Source organism: Helicoverpa armigera, chromosome 24 (genome assembly GCF_030705265.1).
Source record: "Helicoverpa armigera isolate CAAS_96S chromosome 24, ASM3070526v1, whole genome shotgun sequence".
In the NCBI taxonomy this organism is placed as follows: Eukaryota; Metazoa; Arthropoda; class Insecta; order Lepidoptera; family Noctuidae; genus Helicoverpa; species Helicoverpa armigera.
This window is the reverse complement of record NC_087143.1, coordinates 8,522,870-8,543,254: the sequence shown is the minus strand read 5'-3', so window position 1 is coordinate 8,543,254 and position 20,385 is coordinate 8,522,870. Positions and strand designations below refer to the sequence as shown.

General features: G+C 36.6%; 2 protein-coding genes across 3 annotated transcripts in view; both read left to right on the top strand.

Moving 5' to 3' along the window:
- The window catches only part of LOC110371128 (uncharacterized), a 34,549-nt gene that overhangs the window by 7,480 nt on the left and 6,684 nt on the right, over window positions 1-20,385 (top strand). For both annotated transcript variants that reach the window (XM_021327241.3, XM_021327242.3), the window contains exons 2-4: window positions 9,310-10,896; window positions 11,391-11,555; window positions 11,957-12,155. In XM_021327241.3, the coding sequence (XP_021182916.3) occupies window positions 9,310-10,896; window positions 11,391-11,555; window positions 11,957-12,155 (1,951 nt within the window). The remainder of the gene's footprint in view (window positions 1-9,309; window positions 10,897-11,390; window positions 11,556-11,956; window positions 12,156-20,385) is intronic.
- Window positions 16,518-18,636, top strand: LOC110371130 (uncharacterized). Its single transcript, XM_021327243.3, has one exon. It carries the CDS (start codon window positions 16,890-16,892, stop codon window positions 17,844-17,846), a length of 957 nt encoding a protein of 318 aa, XP_021182918.3. The 5' UTR covers window positions 16,518-16,889; the 3' UTR covers window positions 17,847-18,636.

The following is a 20,385-nucleotide window of genomic DNA, read 5'->3' as shown; positions in this document are numbered from 1 at the left end:
AGACGGACAGACGGACATGACGAAACTATAAGGGTTCCGTTTTTGCCATTTTGGCTACGGAACCCTAAAAAGGCTCGGAAGATGATGGAATTTTCAATGTTGGATAAACAAGAATCAACAATAGTATTATATTCATAAATTTTGAGTGACCTGGGGACAGGGATGATGTCATTCTTATTTAGATATTTATTTATCATATTACATGTAAATGTGAATCATAAAAAACATTTAAAAAATTTAAAATAATGTCCAACACGGATCAACAATAGTAGTACCATTCATATATTTTGAGTGAAATTGGATCACCAATAATGATGTCATTTTGATTTGTTACTGAGTTGGTACTAAGGGGAAAATCCGACCTGCCTGCCTAATTACGGGAAAGACAATGATTTTTTTCTTTACCGGGAATATGTTTATATCATCGTGAGAGCTTTCGAGGTTTTTACCTACTTAGAATTTGGGTCCTGGAAAAATATGAATCATCATCTAGCATAGCCTTTAATCCAACTATGTTAGGGCCGTCTTCCAGTCTAACATGATGCACCAGTGTTTTGTAAGGAGCGTCAACCCAGTTATCTGGGCGATCCAATACCCCTTGGTAAGACTGCTTAGAAATAATGGTTTCCGACTACCCGTAACGATTACCAAAGATGTTTAATTGACAGTCGGGATCTATAGCTTAACGTGCCATCCGGAACACAGTCGTTGGTGTCCAAGATATACTTAGTCAGAAAGTTGCTTGATCTGGAACTGGAGTCGTACCCACAGTCATACTTAAGAGGTTGGTTCTTTACCCACTAGACCACCACGACTCTGGACGTTTAGCTTATCTTCCATTTTATCCCTTTCTTACTCATACGTTTAGAAAAAGATAGCCTGTCTTTTGCGATTGCTTATAGGTCATAGAGTTAGGACAGTGGATAAATATCGATAATCGATATGTTGATAGTTATTATTATAATTAACTAGCTGGTGCCCGCGACTTCGTCTGCGCTGGTTTAGTATTTCGAACAATATGTTTACAAATTGTAGCCTATGTGTTATTCTGATGTATAAGCTATATTATTGTAAAGTTTCATTAAAATCCATTCAGTAGTTTTTGCGTGAAAGAGTAACAAACATCCATACATCCATACATCCATACATACAAACTTTCGCGTTTATAATATTAGTAGGATAATCATAGCATGCGCGTTGATACGTCATATCAATTAAGTGGAGGCCAGTTAACGCCCATCCATCTTATGACGTAGAGACCGTAGACAGATTTAATTGCTGTACTTATTTTTTGTACAGGTTAAGGTATGATAGTTTTTGTCTCTGGTAGGCCTGAACGTCATACGTCTGTTTATTTGAAAAAAATACCTACAGTAATGATTGCATTTAACATTGCAATGTTTCATCATCATCATCTCAGCCATAGGACGTCCACTGCTGAACATAGGCCCCCCCCCTTAGATCTCCACAGATACCTATTGGAGGCGACCTGCATCCAGCGTCTTAAGGCGACCTTTATAAGGTCGTCTGTCCACCTCGTTGGTGGACGTCCTACATTGCGCTTGCTAGTCCGTGGTCTCCACTCCAGCACTTTTCGACCCCATCGGCCATCTGCTCTGCTAGCAATATGGCCCGCCCATTGCCACTTCAACTTGCTAATCCGGTGGGCTATATCGTATTGTAATGTTTAATTATTTTTATTTTGAACTAGCCGAACTGCCCCGTATCTGGATAAAATATACCCTATTTTACTTGGGAAGAGTGTAGCTTTCCTATAGTGAAAGAATTTTTCAAAACGGTCCAGTAATTTAGGAGCCTTTACGGTACAAAAACAAATAAATGATTCCTCTTTATTAGGCCTTTGTGGGCTTTCATGAAAAGTCAGGCTAGTTGTAAGGTTCCAAAAAGTGGGTCTCATGGAGAAGAGCACTAACCCACACGATATTGCGATTTCAGACTGATCACAACGCTTAATTTTTCATCATGGCGTGTTTTTTTCATTAGTCTAGTTTTCCTCAAGTCGTTTGACATTTATCGTGAGTCAGTAGCATCCAAAATTAACTGAGAAAGTACCTATGTGAAGTATGTATGTGCCACCGCTTTTATGTGCAGTTCACAGTGGTCAGTTTTCAAGAGATTGACTGTCAACTGCGCCAGAAAACGATCAGACCGCATACCTACATTTGGGCGTAGAAAATTAATTTTAATTTATCGTCTGATTAAGTTTTTGTAGCTCAGACGCCACACCTCTTAAATATGACGATAGAATTTTATGATAATTGGTAGAAATAGAACAAAAAACGCACGGTTTGACGTTTAACAAAGCTTATCGTAAGTTTTTCTTAATCTTTTTACGTCAAAATAATTTGGTGTTGCTAATTGTGACAAAAACTGACGCATTCTGACGTATCTTATGATGACGTCATAAATTTATCTGTCGAAAGGTGAAGGAAAACATCTTTCGGAACTCTGGACTGTAAAGTCTGAAATCACCAACAAGCATTGAGCAAGCGTGGTGATTAACGCTCAATGCTTCTCCGTGTGAGAGGAGGCCGCAGCCCAGCAGTGGGACGATAAAAAAAAGGCTGTGACGTGTGTGTTTCTCTGCTCGTGTTTTTATTCATTTGTTTTTACCTTATTTTTTTCTTTTATCTTGATGATCTTGTGTCAAAGAACAAACCTTGTGATGACGTTGGAAAACTTGTATGTGCAAGTTTGTTTGTGATGAAGTCTGTATCTACATGCATTTTTATTGTGAAATTCTGTGTAAAAAGTGCCTTGGTTAATCGTTGCTTCTAGTTAATCATTTCAGCCTGTCAAGCTTACGACTGTTCCCAATATTAAATAGTTATATCAGTGTTTTTTTGCTTACCTACTAAAGATAGTAATTTAATATTACTTGCATGGAGCTTATTTCAAAATTCTATGTATATGTAGTAAGTGTAACAGCATATGCTTAGATAGAAATTGGGAACGACCATAAGCCATCATTTCTCATCAGTCTAACCAAGGGGTATCGGGTTGCCCGGGTAACAGGGTTGAGGAGGTCAGATAGTCAGTCGCTTCTTGTAAAGCGCTGGTACTCAGCTGAATCCGGTTAGACTGGAAGCCGACCCCAACACAGTTGGGAAAAAGGCTTGGAGGATGATGATAAGCCATCATTTCGGTCTCCTTGTCTCATTAAAATGTCAACCTACCACCGTCCACAGCAATTATTTTTTTGTTCAGTATACTTCAATCTTACAAAGTTTTACTTGGAAGGATAAAATGATTGACGAATTTGATACCTGTTACAGTCTGTCAGTCTGTCATTGTCTTGCTGACTTATAACATTGGTATTTTGTGATATGACTTCCCCGTGTATTTCTACGGAAAAACAATTAAATCTTTGCTTGTAATCAATTGGTTCAAATATTACCGAAGGCCCAAATTCACAGACAACGTAATCGTCAGTTTTCTGAAAACAACTGACTCAGACATATAATCAAACTGTTGACAGTCGTTTTAGGAAAAACAAACGTTTTTAATGATCAATAACAATATTCTAGTATAGTATTTAGTACCTAAATATGCGATATAAAAAATGGTTTTATCAGCGTGATTTATTAACTTTAATAGCATTTTAAAAACAATACTTAATCATCATATATGTATTGTATACGTTTTATCGGTCTATACCTACTTTATATTCTACAGCATTATTTGCAGTCACGCTATATATATTAGTTTCCTACGACTTTATTCTATTTCTGAAGGAAATCTTTTGCGAAACTCAATCTAAGTAAATTAACTATCTACTCTACCTACACATGTCATCTGAAAAAATACGCACTAAGTACGTCTAGGAAAAAGCTCAAATTCAGTCTTACCAAGGAGTACTGGGTTGCCCGGGTTGAGGAGGTCAGATAGGCAGTCGCTCCTTGTGGCACACTGGTACTCAGCCGCATCAGGTGAGACTGGTAGCCGACCCGAAGATAAAAGGCTCGGGAGATGATGACGTATTGAAATAGCTGAGAAAAATAAACCCACTATGATATGATATTTTAAAAGAATGTGCGCAGTGATGTGACCGAATGGCCGACTGTAAAAACTGTGTCTAGGTTTATTTTTAAAACGTTTTTCAGAGACATTGGGATTCCCTGGGGCGTGGGCGAAGAGATGTAGTTACAGTTTCGTCTCTGCTGAATCTTTTGTGAAAAAACGAACAATACTACATACTACAAAGACTCCAATCTAGACGTATTTAATTTACCGCATCATCATCTCAGATTGTCAGCCGATGAATACACACATCTATATGCATAAAGATATGCAAAAAAAATAGGGAAAACATACCTACATAATTTTTCTCCTAAATCTATGATGCAACTTGCAAATTAACCGTTAGTTTAAAGTAAAACCTCACATCACCTGATGTAACTGTGTTGTGCATTATTACTGCATTAATCATACCAAACCTGCTTAGTCTCAATCACAAGACTTGCCGAATTATAAGATGACTAATTAGGCTCGTTTTTATGTTAACACTTTTCCTATTGTTCTCAGAAATATTTAATGAAGTAATAAACTGTTGTAAAGTATTTAGTTACTGTTATTTGGTTGCTTTTTCCTTGAGACTGGCGGTTTTGTGGCCAAAACGAGGCAGATGCTTTATGCTTTAGAGTTTGAAGTATTAGGTACTAGTTAACACTATAATATTTATTTATTGACTATGTTTTAATGAAACGAAACTAAATAGAAGAACATCAGAAGGAATCCTGAGAGCAAACTAACAAATGGGATGATAATTGTCTAGATCTAAATGTTAAAAACTTTACTAACTTTAATCGTTTTCATATCCATAATGTACATAAGTCTACCTACATTCGTGTTAACTGTTTATGGGGTTAGTAAATAAGCGAGAAAGCAGGAATATGTGAATTAAGCCAAAACAAGTCTAAGAAGAAGAGAAACAAATTGTAGCAAAATTTGTTTGGTTTTTCACCTGTACAAATAAAATATAATGTATTATTTATCAATGATAAAGAGTACATACGTGAGCGATACTGTTGTTCTCAGATAACATGGCAAGCAGGTCGATGGCTGACTCAATATATACTTTACTAACATAAATGAATACTCGTAATCACGAAACCTTGGAGACGATTCTTAGACAGAGAAACGCAACATCATAATTTATATACCACTGCAGGACCTCTAATCATATGGCGTACAAGGCCTATTTCGGCCACGGGGCGGCTCTTCTCATGTAAGAAGATCAGCCAGCGCAGACACAGGTGCACTCCCTATTCATTCACTCTCTGCGCCCGATGGAACGGCAATCCGACACGACCGCAGAGTTATCAGGCGCAGGACCGACATTGACGTGCTCTCCGATGCTTTCTAATCATATAGAGAAGGATTGGGTTTTAATCACCTCGTGTACAATGATCATCTCAGATGGAGAAATATTTGTGAACAGATGTTTCTCTCAGCGTTGTCTGCTTCATGCCCAATAGTTTATTTGTGTCAGTTCGCGGTAAAAGGTACCTTATGGGTGTTGGCACTTACGACATTATGTTTTTTTAGTCTAAACAAGATTGTAGAATTTGTATCTTCAAATGACTTAAGCGCCAAAGTCCATAAGGTCATCTTGTCATGAAATGACACATTTTTAAGTACAATTTCATCTTATAAAGTCCAGTGAAGATATAGCAGTGTTTTCTTTATTTTTTTATTTTATAAAGAATTGTAATAAATTCCCTGTCCCATGGCCCATGAGTCCATATCTGATAAACACCGATTGTTTAACAATGTTTTTGTTTCGTTGACAGTGAAGTTAAACTAACCTTTCATAAAAATACATGTTCAGATTCACACCACACATATGACATTATATATTTATTTATTATTTACGTGAGCAACATCCCATATTCCCATACAAAGTAAGTAGATATTGTAGGTACAGACAGACATACATTGTCACACAAAGACGCGAAGATATAGGTAACTTTCCCCGGCCAAGGTTATCAGCATTTACGACTGAATGCTTGTAGCAATTAATATAATTATCATGTACATCTTCACTAGACATAATAATATGCCACGATGGGTAAAGTTCAATTATAACTTAGTAGCTGTTTCCCGGTTTCAACTGCGTCCCGTAGAAATTACTTTCCGTACCTGGATAACGTAGGTAATATACCTAGGCTGTTACTCGGGAAGAGTGAAAGATTTATTCCAATGAGTTCTGTAGTTTCGGAGCCTTAAGGCATACAAGCAAAACAAACCAGTCTTAAATATTTTGAGAAGAAAACACGGCTTATGTAAAGTTTATAAATAAGACTTGAGCAAGCGTGATGGTTTATACTCATTCACTCCGGGATAATAAAATAATTTAGTATATTATTCATAGACAAAGAAACGAGGGAAATAACAATACTTATTTCCAGTGCCGTAACTAGGGCGGTGCCAGCGGTGCCCAGGCACAGGGCGCAGACCCTGGAGGGGCGCAGAAATGACCAGACCAGTATCTAGTTTTGTTTTATGTCTGGTAGTTAGTAGGTACATTTTGTTTTATTGCGAATATGGTGTAGACGCGCCCTCTGTACTATCTATATCATGGCATTTTTCAAGCGATCTTGAAACAACAACACTTGTAAAGGTTGTCTGACGTGTCGTGACGTGACGCGTCAGAACATCGGTTTCATACATTTAGTACTAAGTGGTGCCCGCGACTTCGTCTGCGCAGGATTAGTATTTCGAATAATATGTTTATAAATTGTAGCCAGTAGCGGCTTTAGGGTAGGGCGCGGTTGGGCGACGGTCCAGGGCGACGGACATAAGGGGCGCCGCAGGCGCCCCCAACCAATCCTTGATCAGAATTTTACTCCTATTTTTGTTTTAATTTTCATCAAAGATCGCAGCTTACAAGAACTGTATCCAAATGTATGGATAGCATCAGGGCAGCCTTAACCTATGGTCCAGGGTGTGCGAATAACCCGGGCGCCGCGGTACGCTCCTGGACCAAGAAATTTCAATTAAATTAATGTTTTGTCATACAATGCCGGGCGCGTTAGATACACTACTTTTGTCCCAAAACTCAAAAATTTTCGCGCTCGCTTCGCTCGCGGTTTCTTTACACTTACGTTTTTTTCACATATAGCTACTTTTAATTTAATGTCCCAATACTCAAAAAAATTCACGCTCCCTTCGCTCGCGGCTTCTTCACTTCTCAGTCGCCTTTTATTATATATGTTAAGGACTTTTAAGTGATCCAAATCTCAAAAAAGCTTTTTCGGGCTTGATTCACTTTATAGTTGTTTTTATTTTTCAACATTTTTTTGTCTACCCTAGCAAAAAGGTAGCGTCGTTTTTAAGTCCTTTTATCAATTAGAAAGTAACTTTTAGTTTCTATTTATGGTAGTACTACTTTAAGTCCCAAAATTTTAATTCATAGGCGCCAACACCAACAAAGAGTTATCTACGTTTGGGCAACATTTTAAGTAATTTTTGTGTTGAGTTCTAAAATATAACAAAAAATTTCGCGCTCGCTTCGCTCGCGCAATCAGAACCTGTGTTCCCGTATTTTTGCATTCACCAACCAGCAATAACTTATGTACGATTGGGCTACATTTTAGGTAATTTTTGCTTGGACTTGTGAACTATGAAAAAAAAAATTCGCGCTCGCTTCGCTCGCGCAATCGGTAACTACGTATGTGTCTGTTTTTCGTATGGGTTTGAATTGCAAATCCCTTTATCTTTGATTTTATTCATTAACTACGCGTGCGGCATTACTGACGCACTAGCGTGCGAGAGATTGATTTTGAATAAACAATTTTTATCTTAAAGAAATCTACTAAGTACCTATACCTTCGTAAACAAAAAATAGATAGATTTATTTTTATGCACATTTGTCCACTTTATTGTCAGAGCCTGGTTAGAGCATTTTTCAAGGGCACAGTTTTGAAAGCTCGCACCGGGCGCATAAAAGTCTAGTTACGGCACTGCTTATTTCGTTTACTAGTCTTGGACAATAAATACCTCTATTGCGGTTAAAATTGCCTATTAGTTATTAGTAACAGTATTCCTAGTTTTAATCCACTGACCACATAGTTTTAATGAAAATAAGCGAATGAATCATGACAATAAAACTGTAGTTACTGGGTTATTCATAGTTATATCTATTAGTTAAATAAATACATCTGTTTATAAATCGTTGTTTGTTATGTTTTATAGGTTTTCTTAATTATTGTTATATCTGTATTGTAACTGTACATTGTGTTTGTGACGCGCGCCGCATGTCACCTCAGTTAGTCGCATTTTAAATCATATCATTCCTGCTAAGCAAACAGCAACCTTAATACCATCAACAATTAAGAATGTGTGTCATTTTACTTTTGTCGATTTTGATTAAGAAAATAATAATTTAATCTGTAAATATAAGGATGACTAACTTACCATCATTTTTATAGCCAGGTACCCAGTTAACTCACAGTTTCTGAATACTAACTGATCTACCAGACTTCTACTATCTATGATATAAACACATCTTTCCAGTCATTCGTACATACTTAGGCCCATATAGGTACCACGGTTACAATTATTTAAGGAACTGCTTATCTAGCGTTCTCCACCAAGTTAGTGGCAAAACTAGTCGGGACCCATCAATTTTACCATGCAAAAAAGGGAGGAATTCATAATGATAGATGGTCATACCCATCCATAAACCTACCGAGCTAAGCGTTGCTTTTTAACCACGTATATAGTAATCGGCAGTATAATACAGATGAGAGGTTATTTTTGCAATTATTTATTAGTCAGAGGAACACTTGACAACAACAAAAATAAGCCTCGAGTAGCGAGAAATAAACTTTGCGACAAAAACCAATTTCTTGTAGAAACCACATACCTACACAAGTAGATAATTTTTATTTAATTGTCATAAATATCAAACCGCAACTGAAAATAAATGTTTAAGAAACTTTGAAAATAAATGAATATGGTCAGTTTAACAGTGACTAATATAATGACTTCATTAATTACTAACAAATATTTATTGCTACACGGTCATTAGTCAGTAGTTTTTCAATAATAATAAATTATGCTTACTTTAAATTAAGAGGTAAACAATATTAAGGATCATGACTCCATTCTGGGAATTTACATCGACAGATACATAATATTTATATGATTGAAAATTATAAAGAATAGTCAAGCTTACTAAACTGATAATAATCAGACACTTCTATTAACTTCATAATTAATTTACTACTACTACATGTGCTGTTGAAGGAATAAACTAATAATGTTTTTCTTTTTTTGTTACAGCCCAACAGAACTATGGCCCAGAATACTGGGACTACGAGAATGAATATGACTTTGATAATGGCTTAGATGATACAGACTCAAAACAAGAAGACATTGACCAACCAGTTGAAATACTAGATGTTGAACAAAAGACTGAAGCACATACTGAAGCGGACAAAATTGTTGGCTTCCCAGACTACCAGATCGAAGACAACAGGTCAAATTCTGGAGAAAACAAGCAAATCGATCCAGAAATTCTGACCGAAGTAAAGAATGATACTATTGTAGACGAGGAAGCTGAACTTCACAAAGTTTTACCCCTTGAGGAGCCTAAAGGATTACCAGATCAGATCAGTGAAGTGTTCAAAGATCTCGGCATCGGAGATGACACGTTTGACGATCAGCCAGAGGACAATGATGCTCCTCTACCGGTGCCAGCTGCAGAACCAAAGGTTGAAGCTGATGAAACTCCAGATAATTCAAACGAAGCCCAAGATTACTTAGACCAGTTCTACCAAGAGGCACCAGTCGATGATCAGGAAATCAATGACATAATTGAAGAAACAAACAAACTATTGTCAGATAATGATGATGCGTTTGATGACAATGATTTCGATAACTCTAATGAACAGGAACAGGACAACAGTGATGAAGACGTATTCAATGAAAACGATGACAAAGTTGAGGAAGACACACCGGAGAAAGTATATGCTGACCTGAATGCTGACTTGGCGAAATTATTAGAAACATTCGATAAATTAAGAGACTCGGATGAGGATAAGGATACTGCTGAAGAAGCCGCTGATGACGATATACAGGATTATGAAGAGAAATACGGCAAACCTTACAAAGAAGATGTTGTCATGTCATGGAGAAACGCAGAAGCCGACGCGGCTGAGCCAGAAGACTCTAACCAAGACGATGAAACTGCCGATGACGTCAACAAGGAAACAGTAGAAGAGAATCTGGTTTCAGATGAAGAGAATGACAGCGATGACTACGAACAAATAGACGATAGCAATCTATCTGAAATATTTGCTGACATTGTGGCGCCTGAAAAATACAAGGCTTTAGATCAAGAACTTGTTGCTCTCGAAGCAACAACCACAACAGTTGACGTAGAAACAACAACAGCAACAATTGAGAAAAATGACGAAGCTAAGGAGGCTTTTGACCTTGATGTTGAACAAAGGGCTAGCTTGATAGAAAATCCGCAACCATACGGAAATGACGCTTTAGTTGACGAGAACCAGCCGAAGAACGAAGATGCTGTCGAATTTGAAGCTGTTGACGACAAAGAAAACAAAACCGTGATGGTCGATGACTTGTCGAGTGCAGAGCTCAGTGAAATCATGAAACAGTTTGTTGTGGCCCACAGTGAAGACTTGGATGTAAACTCAGAAACTTTCTCGAAGCATATAGCTCCTATTCATGTAACTCTTTCAGTAGACGAGCCTACTGTTGTGACTTCTCCTGAATATCCTAATCCCTACCCTGCGAACACTGTCATTGATTGGATATTCGAAGGCCCGGGCACTGGTATTGAGCTGAACATCACCGACTTTGCTGTCAACGGAGCGATTGGCGACTACCTTCTTGTGAAACCAGGTAATTATTCTGATTTAAAAAGCTACTGAAGTAATTTCAATATTGAATCATGGTCTACATTCGTGATTCATTGTTATTCCGAATGACAACTTAATTAATGTTATGGATGATGAATCATTAATAATGTTTGTTTCCAAAGTCAATCACCTATGTATTTAAAGCTAGCTGTTTACTGCGTTTTCTGAACTTCTTCCGTATTTTATCTACATAGACGTAGTTCAACCTGATGCACCTTAATATGAATACATTTGCTGTTTTCTCGCATCAAAGGACCTTATTACCTTACCCGGATAAAATATTGGGGATAATATAGCTTCTCAATGGTGAAAGAATTTTTCAAATCGCTCAAGTAGTTTTGAAGTCTATTCATGTCAAACAAACAATTATTCCTCTTTATAATATGTTATTAGTGTAAATAAGTCATTCTTGAAGATGTCAATAGGAACTAGCAAGTTTCCGAGAAGATTTGGAATTAATTTGTGTTATATTCTCAGGTGGTGTGGACGCCAGTGGTAATGATGGTCTGATATTCTCGTACCGCCTGAATTCTGTGCGCAAGTATCGCTTCTCCGATGTCAACCGTATGTTCGTGAGGTTCGAAGCTAAAGAGTCTTTCTGGCAGATCCAGAAAGGTTTCTCTTTCAGCGTTAAACTTATGTGTAAGTAGAACTTCGTTTTAAAGACGCAAATTCTAATATAATCCTTTTCTTTTGGTCTGCTCGCTTTAATAAATTGAAATATCAACCTTTGTTCACAAACACATGCAGTGGACTTGCACCAACACGCACCTACACTTTTTGTTTGCGAACTTTGGTTTAATCGTAAAATAATATCTAAGTATCTACCTACTGATAATAAAATCTGATTCATTACAAAACTTAAATATAGTAAGAATTGAAGCAAGATGTGTTACTCAAAAAATATCATAACTGCCAGGGATGCGAGGTTGTTTGAAAGTGTTACCGCAGCTGGTACATAAAGGGCTTAAGAAGGAACATGTTAAGTGCCCAACAAAAATAAGTGTCATAAGTCTAATCATATCACCATGATCGCCTTCCAGGGCCTCTTCCTCAAATCGGTGAAGAGATCCCGGAACCAGAGCCCGTGATCAGACCACCCGAGGAGACTCTAACTCTCAACCTAGCTGGACTTACCCTGCCGAAGTTCAGGGAGATCAAACAGGACTTTATCGAGCTCATCGCTGACATGGCCAAGGCGTACATCATTGAAAATGACATCGATCAAGGACTTAATACCACGTGAGTACCTATACTTTAAACTTAGTAATTTAAATGTACATTACTATATAGTGTGTACAGGGATAATCATTTTGAGTCACCATTCCTTTATTTTTTTCTCAAAAGGGCTTCGTTGTGTTAGCTTCGGCCCCATGTTCGCCTTCCAAAATTCGGCACGCTTTAGTCCCGTGGTCTTCTGTAGGCATACAAAATAAATACTACAAGAATCAGAAAGTTAGGCAAAACTACATAGATAGTCTAATGACTCTTCTGAAATTGTTCATCTCTCTCTTATAATTTGGTGGCAGTTAAAAATTATTTGTCACTCGACAAACTGTTATTTTAAGTGACTGACAAAGTGTTATATTTTGTACACAAGCGGCCCGGAGTAGGTATGTATGTATTTAAATCTACCTCTACATAAATCACTCCACATATTTGTGTGAACCGCATGAATCAGTGTTGTAGTTTTTGAGTTTATCGCGTAGGTACAGACAAATGATTTGGAAGAGTTTATTGTATCATAATACTAGTCATTTTCCCGCGGTTTCACCTGCGTCCCGTAAGAACTACTTGTCTGTCCCGACATAAAATATAGCCTAGGTACATTATTCGGGAAGAGTGCAGCATTCCAACAGAGAAAGGTTTTATAAAATCGGTTCAGCACTTTCGGGGCTCTTAAAAACATACAAAAAACGTTTCCTCTTTATTAGGTATATTGAACAATATGAGCCCTGAAAAAGTAAAAGTAACCTCCAAGCAACAATATATATCACCTGCTCAAACAGTCACCACTAAATACAAACGCACTTACACTATTATGTCACATAGCTAAGTATACAACAAAGATAAATTAGTTACTTGATGCGACCTTTCAAGAGCATTTACATACAATTCACAACTACATTATTACGAGTGCATAAGTATATTGATATATTTGCAGCTTGTTTATGTAAACAAAACGAAGCGAATGTTTTGCTATGTTTAATGGTAAACTACTCGTGAAAGACGCGAAACGCCCGGTTCATGAAACAACATGAAATGATTTGTTTTGATAACAAACTGTAACTTTTAGCATTTATTCTAGGAAGCTTAGTCAAAAACTATTTTATTTTTTGAGTAACTTAGCATAAATTAGGTCCACTGCGCACGTAGACTGCATGGTATCGGTATGCGGTAACAAGAGTTTTTACAAGAGTTAACCTTCCTCATAAACAACTCGATCTTTTGATTAAATTCCGTGCAGCAGTTGAGTTCATCGCGAACAGCCAGATAGACCCAGTGGTGGACTTTGTTTTAGAATAATTAGTAGAGACCTTTAACATTAAGTATCAGTCTTATTTAATAATGCTTATATTTATGAAATGTTCTCATAATTATTCTATCTCGATCTAACAAGTTTGGCGGATGTTCTATGACTCAATACAGATAACAAACATATTGGATTATCGCACGGAAGACAAAGAAACGATAAAACTATAATACAAGCATTTATTTTTGGCGATAATGACAAATATAACCAGCATACATTGACCTTTCAAACTTATTAATCAGTTCGCAATCAGAGTTCATTCCACGCTGGTACTCACACACGCGTGAGTTTTGTTTGTGTGTGTTGAACATTAAGAAACAAGAATACGTAATTGATATTTAATTGTATTACAAATGACAAGTAGATTCTACTAATATTATAAATGCGAAAGTTTGTAAGTATGTAGATGTGTTGGTATGATAGATACACTCGTGCATCAAAGAGCACGTAAATGTCGGTCCTGAGCCTGATCTCTCTCCGTTCGTGTCGGATTACCGTCCCATCGGGCTATGAGAGTGAAGGAATAGGGAGTGCACCTGTGTCTGCGCAAATGCTCGCGCACTATAATATGTCCTGCGCTGTTGGCTTATCTCCTTGTACACGAGAACAGCCGCCGTAGCTGATAATCGGCTAGGAGGGCGTCATGATCATCATAATCTACAAACTGGAAACTTCTACTTACCTACCTATATCAAAGATTATTTATTATACAATGCTATGTCTAGATTATAAAAATAGGTTCTCTGAATAGCCGGATAAAAATGCTGTCACCGGATGTCATACATTTTATATGCAAATGTTTTCTTTGGAAATATTTCTAAGACGTTGATAAATCGCAGTATTATGCACTAATGTCACCTATTGTTTCACCTTAATTTATGTGGAAGGAGGTCGTTTGAGCTAATTTAAATTCTATTGATGTAGTTATAAAATCTAATTTGGATTAACTATCAGTATCAAGGTACTTATTTATTGGATTTAGAATCATAAGGTAAACTAACTGAAATACTGCAAAAAAACACAAAACCATTAAACAGTCGGTGTTTGTGCGCTGCCTGTTTGTAAGCCTGGGCTCAAGAAAGTACATATTCGGTTTCCGGATTCCTGCTCAAGAATTTAGATTCGGAAACGAAATGCTCCTTCAAAAATTTTCACAAGAGCACATGTCGTACGGAAAAAAACCTGACATTCGGTTCGAAATCTCATGGGATTCCGAATCTGAATTCCTGATCAGGAAACCGAATGTGTGCGTCCAGGCTAAGGGATTGCATTATGACATCTCCGCTAGTCATTTTGTTCTCGCATGTCTTTGACCGACGAGAAATTTTAACCTATTTTTAAAAAAACATCCTTATTGGAAATCATAGACTATCTTATCGAAATTTTAATCTAAACATGAATTTAAAACCGTGTTTATTAGTTTGTCACTAATTAGCTATTTAAGTAATCTATGACGGAAATCAATTGTCGTCGACGCGTTTGATCGCTTACTCAGTATTGAATAATGTTTTGAAATATGTTGCGCGTTTTCCTTGTAAATAGAGCAATTTTCATGAAACAGAAAGTCTATGAAAAATTACTTATCTTAAATACGATTCGTTGATATCAATATCAATCATATTGTTATGAAAACTTTGAAAGGAATTCCAGAGATCGTTTTCAAAAATAAGTCGAATATAGTAATTTGACCGACTTCTGTTATTTTTAAATTAAAAGACATCAGATCAATTCAATAAATAGTATTGTTATAATATTTTCTCATGTATCTCATATATTTTATGTCATTTGCAAAAACACTAAATAAACAAAAGCCAATCGACTGGCACATCTAGATAAATCAGCCGATAAGGGGAATTAATTGCCAGCCTTGCAAATTCACAGGAAACTACAAAAATACTTCTAATGAAGCATATAAAAAATATATTTGTTACTATAGCAAAACAAAGAAATAATAATTTCTGTCGGTCTGATATCGAATAAATACCATATCTTTGTAATATGCGTGCAATCATTCATCTTCATACATATTTATGAGCCCAAACAAACTATCGGCCGACTGAAAGTTTGCAATGTAAAATTCTTTTCTCGGAAAGTATTTTCCTTGACCCTACTAATATAAAAAGTTTTTAATATTACATAGCTTTACAACACAGTCATCTAATTCTTTGAAACTAAGTAAAATATTTCGTTAATGTCTCATTTAACAAGTGAATGGTTCCAAACAGGAAAATATTTGTTTTTTACTATACATACCTACTTCATTAGTAGTTAGTTTTCAGTTATTAACTAGCTAATATTGAGTTTTATAACTTACTCCACTTATAACCTACTTCAGGATGACGAATCGAGACCAATAATTATGTTTATTGTCTCATTGTCATAATAATATGCATTCCATATTTTTCATTATTTTATTTAGAATTTTGTGTCGCAAAAACTCACTATAGGTACTGGTTATTTCAAAATATGTTATTTTCATTCTTTAAAACTATTCTTCTTTTGTTTTATTGCACCATGTCCATTAGATTTCGATAGCGGTTTTATTCGCATTCCGGGGAAACTATTTCTCGTAGCCAGAGAAAAAGTAGTCTGTATATTATTCTGATGTTTGAACTAGGACCTTTCAAAACATCAGACCATTCAAATAATGGTAAAAAACAAACTCTCAAACTTTTAAAATTGTTTTAATAATATCCATTCCACAATGTATAAGCGTTACCTATATAAAACTCTCAATGAAGTAGGCAATTCTGTATTCTTTTGTTTTATTATATCAGTAGAAACTCTATCATTTTCCTCACAAAATTATTCAACAGTGTTACGGTACACTAGAGCCGAAATCTTGCAGTGTAAAGATAAACGGTCTATTTATACCGTATGCGGAACTCTGAACATTGTCGCATACAAAGTCATTCACTAGCCATAGCTACGTACACACAACAAGAGCATTTCTATTCTCGGCGCATTTGCGTCACGCTGACCTACATGCGTATCAATTTGAATCACAAAACCTATACTGGACCAAACGTTTGCTATTTCAAAAACTCTTTAAAGACTTAGAAAAATCTTAGCACTGAATATCTGCAAAGTTGAAATAGTCTGCAACAAAAAGTTACTCAAATCAAAGACGGGGTTCAAGGTACTGCGCATGCGTAGTAGCAAGCTTCACGCATGCGCGAACCAAACGTCAAGTCTATTTCAGTAAAGCTTACGCGACGAGCTTACAAAAACGCTTATAAACGAAATATTATACAAAAACTTATTCTAAATACGTTTAAATAACAGTGCGTGGTGATCGCGAAACTCGTGTATAATGTGCAATAAAAATAAGCTCTAACATGTCAATAATAAGAGTGAAATTCCAAAATGCAGCATTGCGCCAACGAATCGATTCGAACATTCCCTGATGCCAAATACAGAATTTAGTGTCAAATATATACAGGATGGAGCCCTTGATAGACAGGAACAACTTCGCTATAAGCGCCATGGTGACGGTGGCTATGCAGATACTGTTCTTCACCATCGCCTCGCTGTTCCAGAATGATAAAGTGACGGATTTCACTGGAGGGGCTAACTTTATTATTATAGCCTTGCTCACGTTCTTCCTCGGTCAGGGCGGGTCGCACCTCAAGAGCTACGATAGCAGGCAGCTCATGGTGACTGCCTTCGTGTGCCTCTGGGGAGTCAGGCTGTCCGGCTACCTCATCTACAGGATCTACCACATAGGTAGAGATAAACAGTTCGAGGATCGGAAAAGCAATACTCTAAGGTTCGCAGTGTTCTACACGTTTCAGGCAGTATGGGTATATATAGTTAGTCTGCCAGTTATTATTATGAACTCCCCGCATCACTCGTTTCCTAAGTCTCCGAAAACTATGACGACCTTAGACTCGGCTGGTGCTGGAATATTTGTCATAGGATTGTTAATTGAGACTTATGCTGATCTGCAAAAGTTTGCGTTCAGACAGGAGCCTGCCAACCAGGGCAAATGGTGCAATGATGGCCTTTGGGGATTGTCGCGACATCCCAACTATTTCGGTGAAGTTGTTCTGTGGTGGGGAATATTTATCATATCTTTAAATGTGATTAACGGTGTAGAATGGATCGCGATACTATCACCATTATTTACGACAGCAATCATACTTTTCTTATCGGGTATACCGCTGCTCGAACGATCCGCCGACGAAAAATACAGAGATAACCCAGATTATTTGTATTATAAAGCGTCCACCTCGCCCCTGATTCCGATCCCGCCGGCTATTTACGTGGAAGTGCCAAGGTTCTTGAAGTTCGTTATGTGCTGCGAGTTCCCCATCTACGACTCGACGACCGAGGAGTTCCCCGCGCCCACCATCGTCACGGAGACCACAAGCATCTCCATGGTGCAGTCCCAGACATAGCTAACACACGCCGCGCGCGACCTCGCCGCGGCTAACGATCAGATCATCAAGAACCCCAACCAGAAACAATTGTGATACACAGCCGAGGACAGAGCACACCGGCTGCCAAACTCGTTGCCACTCAAACACAACAACACTGTAGATATGAACCTTCACAATACTTATATGGAAAATATTAAAAAAAGTAAACACATAGCCCTAGGACTTATAGAAGAGACGAGGGATTATAGCGCTGCGAACACACCTGATAATGATATTGAAAAGAACATAGATTTAGCAGTTCCTAGTACTAGTTACGCAAAACGACCTACAGAGATAGTTAAATATGGTAAAATTACTTTTAACACAACCGCGATATTGCATCATTATCCTCAAGTATCTAATAATGAACTTAAGTTAAAGAGCACTTCAGGTGCCAAAAAGAAAACAGACTTGAATCTCCAAGAGCCTAAAGTAGATAACAATAATGAATCGACTCCAGAAGATGTAGTAGTAGATATTAAGAAAGACAATTATAATAACAATGATACGGTGAAAACTGAAATAACGACAGACAATGCGATTGAATTGGTGAACCAGCCGGTAAAATTCACAGAAGAGAAGCTTGTATGAGATTGGGAGACAACTTTTTTCTCTGTACATTTTAGATTATCTAGAATTTGGCATCGATACTTGAAGCCTAAATGGACATATCGCGATTGATGTAAAGACTGCCAAAATAATGAACAAATGTAATGTCGGAGAGACATTTTAGATGTGATAAGTGTAAAGTCCTCATACCATAGATGGAATCCGTCTCACTTAGAATAATTGTTAGATTTACAGATTTAAGTATATGTCTTAAAATATTTCATAAGGATCCTAGAAGAGTATGTTATTGGTGAGTTTAGAAAGTAATTTTGCATGATTATAAAGTATTAGTATCAATCAGCACTTGAGTTTTGTTTGTTTCTTTATCATCGAGCGTTTTTATTATTTTATGTTCTGCTTTATCTAGATCGATTTATGTGCAATTAGCAAACGCCAACTATGTCATATAAAAATTACTTAAAACGCATTAACAGTAATGGATTCTCTCTACTAAACTACATTTGCTGTTTATGATTTGATGTCATATTTTGATTTAGCTGTACTAAAGGCTGTCAATAGTTTTATCTATATCCTCTCTACACTCTAATCTTAAACTACGTGATTGAACTCAAGTAGTTGATTGTTAGGAAAGTGAATCTATTCTAGAAAGACTTTCCTCGATTCTTTAAGACACACAAGTGCTAGTCGTAACAATTCGGATATATATGTTAAACGCTGAAGACTTAATATAAATCAGGATATATACTCGTATTTAGCAAAGGAACAGCAGAAAGAACTATAAATACATTATGTGAATGACAATATATCTAGAATGGATGACTTGAATAGGTAGGGATACAAGAAGAATGTGTGTTCGCAGACCCTAAATGAAATGAGGTTATGGGCTAAAGGATGTTGATTTATTATTAACTTCTATAGCAATAGTCAAAGCACAAATAACAGTGGAAAATAATGTCGTAAAGTAATTGTATATTCATGTCATTCAATTGATAAAGAGCGAGCGATAACAGCTTATTGATAAACCCGTCCCGATAAACAATAAAAATAGATAATTATATTAGTGAAAGACGTTTGGACTCACTTTGTTTGGAAGAACATTCGATTCGTAGTTTTGTTTAAGCCTTTATTCTCTGATTCCCTAATTTTGTAGATGCTGATACTAATACCTATAAAAAATATGTAGTTTTTGATGTCAAACGAAATTCTACAACCAAGCTAGGTACAATGTTCAGCCTAAATCGTGTGACTTATCGACCAATATTGTAGATTTGCACAAAAACACTTAAATCATCAGGAGTTAACTTTGACACAATCTCAAAGACTGGGTAACCATTTTTTTGTAATTTCGTTATTTTAATTAGGTAAACAGAAAATCTTTATACATAGTTGGATCTTCTAAATTTTAATTTCATAACTTTGTCTGTCTCTTGTCTATCTTTAGTCGGATTTCAAGGGTCAAAGATCAGTTTTTTCGTTAATTCTTAGAATTTTGTATCATTACTTAGCATATAGACATACGAATTTTGCTGTCAATTTAGCGTTTTGTGTTCCAAAATGTCAATTTCAAATGATTTTTGCATATTGTTAAAATTGACAGGCCCTATCTTATCTATTTGTACGACATTATTCGTGTTTCTCTCAATGACTGCTGTAAGTACTTCGGTAACAGACATTGTATTTATCAATTCACTTGTCTGTTGTGTGGCTGTAGATGTATCCTCTCTACATGTCCTTATCTCAGAGAGATTGTTCTCGCATTCCATCTCACCATTGTTCGGGAAATCCACGAATGTTTGATATGCCCTTATTCTAGAACAATCGTTCTCAATACCTCTTGTATTTGATTCAACCTACCAAATACCTTCAAAGTGGAAGATTTCACTTTTATAAAGGCTGTATTTAAAAGAGAATACTTGTCACAGTCCCACTCATTAAAATTCAAGTTTAT